At 36.7% G+C, this 10,727-nt stretch overlaps 1 protein-coding gene across 1 annotated transcript in view; it reads left to right on the forward strand.

Moving 5' to 3' along the window:
* The first annotated feature begins 310 nt into the window (after positions 1–310).
* The window catches only part of LOC135211435 (fibrocystin-L-like), a 34,895-nt gene continuing 24,478 nt past the window's right edge, over positions 311–10,727 (forward strand). Inside the window, exons 1-2 of the mRNA XM_064244745.1 lie at positions 311–405; positions 9,614–9,662. Coding sequence (XP_064100815.1) covers positions 9,623–9,662 — 40 coding nt within the window. The 5' untranslated portion in view covers positions 311–405; positions 9,614–9,622. The remainder of the gene's footprint in view (positions 406–9,613; positions 9,663–10,727) is intronic.

Here is a 10,727-nt window from a genome sequence, read left to right on the forward strand (position 1 = left end):
GGATAACTTGAAGAGAGGAGAGTAGCATACAGCTTAAAATTGTGAACGACGTCATTCCTGTACGCGGAAAGATAATAAGTTCTCTTCTTCACCTACCTTAGCATTCTTATGGTCACATTAGGTGTTAGGTAAAGTAACAATTATTTTAAAGAAATAGAGTTTTAAGTACTGCAATAACTAACATGTACGTTATTTCCTTTATTTAGTAGTTGACCAGTGAGTGAACGCATCGCGCAGCCAGTGCCTGCAGCTATGCAATCATGTGTTGTATAAGCAACCGTTACGCGGTGCCACTGCCAGTGGAGTGGTAGACACCGTACCTGCAAGTGTGCGGTGAAAGTTCTGTTGATTTCATGCCCATTCCGTGTGAGAGAGAAGGGAGCAAGAAGACGCCAAGGAGCCAAAGTGAGTGATATTTCATTTTACATCTATCTACGAGACTTTCTATTGCTCTGCTCTGTCAGTCAGCCTGTATGGTGGATGACGGGAAAACCGAAGAACGGATTTCCCCGATGACTGGAGAAAACGTTCCTATGGGCGTATACCTCCACATGGGTAAGGTTTGGTGGATATGCCAGTGAAGACTTAGAGGTTTTTCGCTACAAAATCACGACAAATCACCATCGATGCCAGCTGTTTCACATAGAGGGGTTTAACCGCTTTTCATCATAATTAGGTCTTGAATGATCCATTTGATTTCTATGCTTATCCAGTGTGTGTCACTCAAATTATGAGAGAAAAAAGTTATTTCATGTACTCCAATGATTATTTTGGAGGGCGTCAGTTGAGGTCCGAGGACTGACTAGATTTTGAGACGGAAATGGCTCTCGTAGTATATCTTCGAAAACGTTTCACTCATATGACCTTGACGAGGACACCTCTGAGTGTTTGTAGTGTTCTTGCTATTGATTTTATTCTAGTAGGAATTTACTTTTTTCATTCACTTTATGTATTTATCAACATTTTATCTGATATTTAGATGGACCTGGAAACCTACATGATCGTCATTTGATAATAATAATAATAATAATAATAATAATAATAATAATAATAATAATAATAATAATAATAATAATAATATTATTATTATTATTATTATTATTATTATTATTATTATTATTATTATTATTATAGTCCAGCTTTGTCATGGTCAATAATAAATTTAGTGTAATGTGATATAATAATAATAATAATAATAATAATAATAATAATAATAATAATAATTAATAATAATAATATAATATAATATTATTATTTTATTATTATTATTATTTTTTTTATTTTTTTTTTTTTGCTCTATCACAGTCCTCCAATTCGACTGTGTGGTATTTATAGTGTGGGGTTCCGGGTTGCATCCTGCCTCCTTAGGAGTCCATCACTCTTCTTACTATGTGTGCCGTTTCTAGGATCACACTCTTCTGCATGAGTCCTGGAGCTACTTCAGCCTCTAGTTTTTCTAGATTCCTTTTCAGGGATCTTGGGATCGTGCCTAGTGCTCCTATGATTATGGGTACGATTTCCACTGGCATATCCCATATCCTTCTTATTTCTATTTTCAGATCTTGATATTATCCAGTTTTTGTTCCCTCTCTTTCTCTTCAACTCTGGTGTCCCATGGTATTGCGACATCAATGAGTGATACTTTCTTCTTGACTTTGTCAATCAACGTCACGTCTGGTCTGTTTGCACGTATCACCCTATCCGTTCTGATACCATAGTCCCAGAGGATCTTTGCCTGATCGTTTTCTATCACTCCTTCAGGTTGGTGCTCGTACCACTTATTACTGCAAGGTAGCTGATGTTTCTTGCACAGGCTCCAGTGGAGGGCTTTTGCCACTGAATCATGCCTCTTTTTGTACTGGTTCTGTGCAAGTGCCGGGCATTCGCTTGCTATGTGGTTTATGGTTTCATTTTTCGTATTGCACTTCGTACATATGGGAGAGATGTTATTTCCGTCTATCGTACTTTGAACATATCTGGTTCTTAGGGCCTGATCTTGTGCCGCTGTTACATTCCTTCAGTTTCCTTCTTTAGCTCTCCCCTCTGTAGCCATTGCCAATTGTCATCGCTGGCTAGTTCTTTAGTCTGTCTCATGTATTGTCCGTGCATTGGTTTGTTGTGCCAGTCCTCTGTTCTTTGTCTTTCTCCTGTCTCTGTATATTTCTGGGTCTTCGTCTACTTTTATTAGTCCTTCTTCCCATGCACTCTTTAGCCACTCGTCTTCACTGGTTTTCAGATATTGCCCCAGTGCTCTGTTTTCGATGTTGACGCAGTCCTCTATACTTAGTAGTCCTCTCCCTCCTTCCTTTCGTGTTATGTATAGTCTGTCCGTATTTGCTCTTGGGTGTAGTGCTTTGTGTATGGTCATATGTTTCCTGGTTTTCTGATCTATGCTGCGGAGTTCTGCCTTCGTCCATTTCCACTATTCCTGCGCTGTATCTGATTACTGGTCACTGCCCATGTGTTTTATGGCTTTTATCATATTTCCGCGTTGAGTTTTGACTTGAGTATCGCCTTGAGTCTCTGCATATATTCTTTCCTGATCGTGTCCTTCATCTCTTGGTTTTTTATATCTCCTCCTTCCATTATTCCCAGGTATTTGTATCCTGTCTCATCTATGTGTTTGATGTTGCTCCCATCTGGTAGCTTTATCCCTTCAGTTCTCGTTACTTTGCCTTTTTGTTTTTTGTATGTTGACTAAGGCACATTTTTCTATTCCAAAACTCCATCCTGATGTCCCCAGATACAATCCTTACAGTCTGGATTAGGGTATCTATTTCCTTGATGCTCTTACCATACAGCTTGATGTCGTCCATGAACATCAGATGGTTGATTCTGTTGCCTCTTTTCTTGAGTTGGTACCCGGCATCCATCTTCTGTAGTACTTTTGTCATGGGAATCATGGCTACTACGAAGAGTAGTGGGGACAGTGAGTCTCCCTGGAAGATCCCTCTCTTGATATTAACCTCTGCTAGTCTTATTCCAGAGCTTGTAAGTATTGTATTCCAGTTGCGCATTGTATTTTTGAGGAAGCTGATGGTATTTTCCTCTGCCCCATATATTTTCAGGCATTCTATTAGCCATGTGTGTGGTATCATGTCGAAGGCTTTCTTATAGTCTATCCATGCCATGCTTAGGTTGGTTTTCCTTCTCTACTGTTCTTCATTACCATTTTGTCTATCAGGAGCTGGTCTTTTGTGCCCCTACACTTCCTTCTGCAGCCTTTCTGTTGGTGGGGGATGGTGTTTGTCTCCTCTAGGTAGTTGTATAGCCTTTCACTGATGATACCTGTTAGTAACTTCCACATTATTGGTAGGCAGGTGATAGGCCTGTAGTTACTGGCTATATTTCCCTTACTATTGTCTTTTTGTACTAAGGATGTTCTTCCTGTGGTCATCCATTTGGGTGCTTGGTGATTTGAGATACAATGCTGGAGTTGTTCTGCTATTCGTGGGTGTAGGGCCTTGAAGTTTTTGAGCCAGTATCCATGGACTTCATCGGGACCTGGGGCTTTCCAGTTTGGCATTTTCTTTATTATTATTATTATTATTATTATTATTATTATTATTATTATTATTATTATTATTATTATTATTATTATTATTATTATTATTATATCACATTACACTAAATTTATTATTGACCATGACAAAGCTGACCATTTTAAGGATAGTAGTGCAGCCAAGTTCCAGGCAAAGAAAGAAATGAATGAAACAATCGTTTTAACAGCACTAGAACAATCAATCCTGGGGCCAAGTGGGTCACATTCATGTTGTCACGAGGGCCGTAAACGACAGCAAATTGAAGTTATTTGTGCTTTTGAAATGTGGTAGACTATTTTCGAGTGTATAAAAAAAACATTCTGAATGAAGAAAAGCATGCCTTTTTCTGTGAACGACGCACGTTTATCCAGTTTCAATGAAAAAAACCTGCAATTGTAGCCGTTAAATGACCAAATTCCAGTATCCTCTGGACGCGCCGGAGGTGCCGCGTGTTTGACGAGGTCTTAGTGACCCTGAAGTGTAGCCTGAGCGTCGTGATGACAGGCACTCAGAGCTATCTGTCTCCCAAGACCGGATCGCAACACTTACTCTTTAAAATGTGACTGGAAAAGAATGGTGCCATTCTCGAGCCTCTTTCATTTTAACAAAGAGGGATGAGTGCTCCAATAGCCGTGGTTCATGGAAATAAAGAGACACAGAAATGACAATATTGCTTGGTGACCTTTGATAAAAGCACGCAACCTTCGGGTTTTCTTTCTGGTTTAGTTTGTAGGTGAATAAACATTGATTTCTCTTGTCTCACGACGCTATGTATGTCAGTAGGCATGTGAACTAAGCATTTATGAATTCATGAAATGGCCGATGTTTGTACGAGTGCCAACTTTGTAATTCTGTTGTATTATTGTCACTGAAAAATATGCAAACACACACACACAAGCGCGCGCACACACGCACACGCTCACTTACGTTCACTCACGTACCTGCGTAAGCGCACTCACATGTAATAAAAAAAAAAGACCGTATCAAAACGCTGAAATGACTAACATATACCGAATGTTCTGAACAAGTTCAAGATGAATATCTTTACCATCATTGAACGGTTATCTCATATTCAATGAGGTTGAATCTGAATTCAACCTCCTTGCTCGTATCGACGCGCGAAATTCTAAGATGTGCTGTCAGAGACCGTAACTGCACCTCGAACTTTTCCGGCAGTTGACCAGACGACCTTGAGGGAAAATGTCCTTCACCTTGAGATCTTATTTACCTTAGGTTAAGAAAAGGGATTTCATGACGGTGAGATAACGCTTGCTTCGATTTGGAATTCACAAAACGAGGCTCAATTCCGAGTTATTCGTGGAAAGGTTTATTTTCACATGTTCATGAGCTATGAACGGATAAGGGAAAGAGTAATTTCTAATATTTGCTTTCCACAATTTTTTCCAGGTCTTCAGTTGTGACAATGAGTATATTATTTCAAATGGTGAAAGCAGGAAAGGAGGATTTTCTTAACGTTCATATTTATTAGGAATTTACCGCGTAAACAAGGTTAAGTCTCGGTGAATGCTACTGAATGGGAAAGGAATGGAATTTTTTCGGAGTAATTTTGGCATTAAATCTCTTTCAGTGATTGGCATTAAGAGGTAAAATTTTATCTTTACAATTTTATTGGAATAAGAGATTGGTTGTTAGGTTAACTTCAGGAATTTATTCAACTTTGGACTGATTTGCCAAAATTGAAATTTGGTTGAACAAGGTAAACCATTGTAAATTCAGAAGCGGTATACGGTGTTTATTTTATAATTGTTATGGTAGGAGTTGACCATGGGTTATTGTTTATAAACAACGAGGGTGTTTTGATTTTCTAGCAATATTTTAATTTTTGACTGAACTTCATTATAGTGATTTTTCAAAAAATATCTACGTACACTGCATCTCAAGGATAATTCAGGGTTTATTCAAAATCTAACGGGGCTAAATCGAAGGAGAAATGTATATTTAACGCTGAATATGTCACAGAATTGAAGTTTAGGTCATAGTTCTTTGGAGTTTGACTCGACACGCTGCTCAATTCTATCATCTTCGAAAAACTTGAAAGTGCTTTGGATAGATTCCCATTTGGGGCTGAAGGGACGGACAGGCATTCTCATCACCTCAGTCAGGCTTGGAGCAAACAAGGAAACAAGAGAAGGATAGCGAGGAGGCAGACACAAGAAGAAAACTATAAGAATAGGAGAAGTCTGAGGCGAAGAGTCTATACTAGAATTTGAGAGTTGTGAGAAGGAGACAGGTTACCAACCACACGAGATTAGCAACTAGGTTTCGTAGAGCCAAAAACTGTTAGAGGCGCCTGCCCGACGGGTGTGGCATGTCAATCCGGCGATAAGAAACCCTCTTTCGAAATTAGGAAGCTAGGAAGAGAGAGGGATTGTCAGATATGGCAAGGGAAGAGTTCTAGACATTATATTATACAGCCCCAATAATGATAATGACAACATCCTTAGAAGTTTGTGTTGCTGTTGTCATGGTAATTCGAAGAGACCTTGAACAACGCAAATGCGTTTGATCACGTACCCGTCATTAGACTCAAAGTGTTGTGGTCAACTCTTATTTCCGCATTTCTCATGCAGCTGTGTTATCGAACTTCTACGAAACCAGCGACTGAAATATTCATTTCCGTGACCCCACCGTTTGAGTGCTTGCTAGTTTTTACCTTGAGATATGACGCAGCAGATTTGGTTGCTGTGGGCACTATTTTTCTCTATGAAGGGGTGACGAAGGGTCAGCCAATTTGCCTTTATGGAACCAAAAAAGCTTGACTGAGCCGCCAGACCATAACCAATAAATAAATAAACAAATGAATGAATGAATATTGAAATAGATGAATAAATTAGTAAATAGGAGGAGTACAGTCACTTGTGAATGCTGAGAGGACGCCATTCATGTTGCTTCAAACGAGACTAGTACTAGGCTAGCTTGAACGGGCAACGGCCTCAAAAACAGAGAATAATTTAACACCGAAGGAGGAATTTCTAAGAGTCATTGTACAGTAGTGCCGGCAGAGATATGCACTGGCTTACCCCTATGGATACTATTACCTCAGACTAGTGGCAATATGTACAGAATGGGCTTATTTTTTTCTTTATCTTTTAATAGAGAAAATATACAATGTTTTACAATTTTAATAGTATTACATGCAGAATTTGATCAGAGTTGACTTAAATTTACCATCATTTGACAAAAATTCTGTCTTGTACATTTTACAAAGAATCTATGTATTTCAATGTTATTATTTTTTCTGTAGAAATTATTAGGTTACCTCTGAGTTATTTGGGTGTTGTCTTTATGTGGCTTAGCAAGGAGATGGCGCTTTCCCACGCTGTAGAAATATTTGTTTTATCAATGTCTTGTAGACGAAATTGAAAAAAATGTAGTATAGACGTAATATGTTACTTTAGACTCCATAGTTGTGAAGCTCATGGCTAGACTGAAAGTAAACGAGTTCTACAGTATTCTCTAATTCACTGTTTGTTCACCAGTGACAGGGACAGATGTATATGTATATATATTATTCTCATACATATTTCCAAGGAAAACAATGAAATCAAAATATGGATTCATTTTTCAGATCAATAGAGAGACAGAAATTACTGTTGCTGTGGTTACCTAACAGATAACCGAATAGTCGTTCAGCTTTGTATATTTAGAAATGTCAGACTTCCACGTTATCACTCAAATGGAGTTTAGTATAGATATTCATATATATTTATTTTCTTATTTACCCTTATATTTATTTATTCACTTCGGCGATAGAACGCTCCTTAGTGAATAAGTATTGATGGAAGTGTGAAATCATGAAATTCGAATATTCTCTAAGCGGTTGCTCGGTCGGACTAGTACGTAGTATACAGCGTTGCGTGACCTGGCTTTCAATACGAGTCCAAGACCGACTCGTCGACAGACAGAAGAGCTCAATCATATTTGTTGCTAAGATACGTTTGCAAATACCATGCAGGCCTGACCTTGGCGTGGTCACGCAAAGGTTCATTAGAGAACGAAGAAACATCATAAACTGAATCACCTTGAAAATCCTCCTTGAAAAGTCTCTGATGACAGGTTCGTTTTGCGTCCAAGGAGGGATCAATCATAGGTCGGATAAATAAAGGTTTAACTTATGGTTTTGCGAGGATGATGTACCACCTTTAGGGGTTGTCCCTCCAGTCTCTGGTCCATCCCTACGGGAACTGGAAAGGATATGAAATCTAGGAAATGAATTCTTTTTACCAAAGACGCGAATTCTTAGAAACACAAAATTGGTTGAAAACATGAGTGTCTCTTTAAGAGCAGATTTTATGAATACTGAAGTCTTATATATTATGCAACTTGCGGAGAAAAAGAAACCTCTTCAGCTTTCTTTTCTAACTTTCTCAAATAAACTGCCAAAGACTTCTCGATGATTTTCAAACAAAACAGGAGCGACGTCCTTGATTTGATTGTTAACGCCAACTTTGTTGGCATAGGTTAGGTTTTCGTGCCGGCTTTAATTTCTGGTGAAATAGGTTGCTTGATTCTAATAAGCAGCAATATCAGTTATGACTAAGACTACTACAGATGGCACGATTATTATCAACAGAAACTTGAATCTACCCGTGGTATTTCTAAAGTAATTAGCATTTCAATGTTTGTTTATAAAACATGGACAATATCTAATTGATGACCTTCGAATCTACAGCTACAGAAAACTTAGCACCGAATAAAGTTTACAGAGCAGTCTTCCAATAACAGGATGAATAAAAACAAAGACATTCGTCTGAAGAAAGAAAAACCAAAATGACCACTACTGACCCACGAACTAAAATGAAGCATATATTCGAAGAATATTTCTACGATTATAATATAAGACAAGTCTTTGCGTATATAATGAGGTCGGTGACACGAAATTCCAGTCGGGAAAAATCACTTTGTTCCTTCAGCTCTAAATATCACTGCATGCAGCATGAATCAGCGTTAGACTTACTAATGCACATTTGGTTTTCGACATTATTCAAATAATGCACTGAGAAGTGAATAGGTGGTAGAACTGAAAAGTACCACAGATTTCTTTTTATCCGTAATACTTTTAGATAAAATTCACTGCAGGTAATAGATTACTGATGATATTTGACTGAAATTAATCATCAATTATTTATGATCAAACCCAGAGAATTAAAAAATAGTCAAGGATATATACATATATAAGATATATATATATATATAGATATATATATACATATATATATATATATATATATATATTATATATATATATTATATAATATTAACTATATATATATACATATGATATATATATATATATTATATAATCTATATATATATATATATATATATATATATACATATATATATATATGCACGTGCATGTAAAAGACACACGAAGTCTGACAAATTCGTCTATGCGTTCGCTGAGGCATCAATTAAGCGCAAGGCTTTTACCTTTTACCAACACTCAGACTTATGACTTTTTTTTCTAATTGTCCCGGAATGTGAAGAGCGAGAGTGTTCCCTTTAGGAGTAGTTGAGTGTAATTGCAGTTTCGTGACATTTGAATTTGATTTATCGTTCAAATACTTGGAATCTCAGTCCATTAAATAATGCTTCTGGCGCTGCTTTGTCTGTAAAGAATGTTGGTACAGTATTTGTATTACAGGGTTTTATACAAATGGAAAAATCAACCCTTAGACCAGGGGTTCCTAAGTTGGATTTCCCAATATGGTTCCATACCCCCTTTGCTAAGTCCACTGTTGACAATATAACTTTATATACTCAGTTTAATACATACTTTAGGTATGAATAACTAGGAATAGAACATACAAGAAATTCAAACGCATTCATAGTTTTATATAGTTAGCTATTTATGTACACAATGTATCCTTGTATATATCGACACATTAAAATTAAATATATACAAATATCCAGAGAACAAGTTCCATACCCAAAGCATGTGGATCTCATACCCCAAGAGTTATGGATACCCCCTGCTAAGAACCCCTGCCTTAGACACAAGTGTAATAATACAAATATTTTAATGAATCTTTTGCATCTGTTTCAAGTCTGTCAAGATGGATGGCAGAGTCACTCTTCTAGTGCTCTGCATTACTGGTAAGTTTGTAATTGTATTGGAAATTCTATATGAGATGAATGTTTTCTGTTTTCTTTCCAGTTTTTGCCCGAATACACACTCGCACATGATGTATGTGTGCGTATCAATGTATGATTTGAAATAAATTATTTTTGGGTGTTATGTGGGCCAAGCTTTGACCTCAGGCCTCTAACAAGCATAAGTTTGAATCACACCTGAGTAGGGTATTTCTTCATTTATTTCCTTTTTGGATTCCAAGGCGTTCAGTGGAAGGTATATTAGACAATATTTGTAAATAGAAAAGCTTAAAGAACATCGAGGCTATGTATATATATGTATGCACACACACACACACACACACACACACACACACACACACATATATATATATATATATATATATATATATATATAGTTTTTTTTGGCATATGCTGTCTGGATACACAGCTTTGTGTCGATAGAGTATTTTGACATTTTTCTTATGCAAGAAGATAAAAGAGGCTAAATGATGTAAAAGCAAAGGTTTTTGATTCGTGTAGAGAACGTCAGAAGAGTGATCAGAAAATGGCAGAATGGATAGACACCTGATGAACCTGAGTTATGGGAGAGATAAAGTTACTGAGTGTTTGGCAAGAATTTGCAAGCTATGTCATTATAAAAGAGTGGATGTCAGTAACTATTGTTTCACTGCATTAAAGGATAAGTGGACAGAAAATGATAGAAACAGCACAATAGTATAACTATGATTTACAGTTCCAGTACTAACTTGTGTTATTTTCATTGGAGCCACTGGTGCCAGGTTAATCAGCATCATAATGAATATATATATATATATATATATATATATATATATATATATATATATATATATATATATATATATATATATATATATATACACATATAATTACATAAACATGAACACTGAAAATAAATCATAGATTGATGGAAATGATGATAAGCCCCAAACATCATTTCCAGTATCAATTTATAATTTATTATCATTTTCATAGATTTTATACACTAAATATGACATTTTCTGTTGAACAGATTAACGAGGAAAGCGCAAAATAATTCATTCAGAC

The sequence above is a fragment of the Macrobrachium nipponense genome, chromosome 4 (genome assembly GCF_015104395.2).
Source record: "Macrobrachium nipponense isolate FS-2020 chromosome 4, ASM1510439v2, whole genome shotgun sequence".
NCBI lineage: Eukaryota > Metazoa > Arthropoda > Malacostraca > Decapoda > Palaemonidae > Macrobrachium > Macrobrachium nipponense.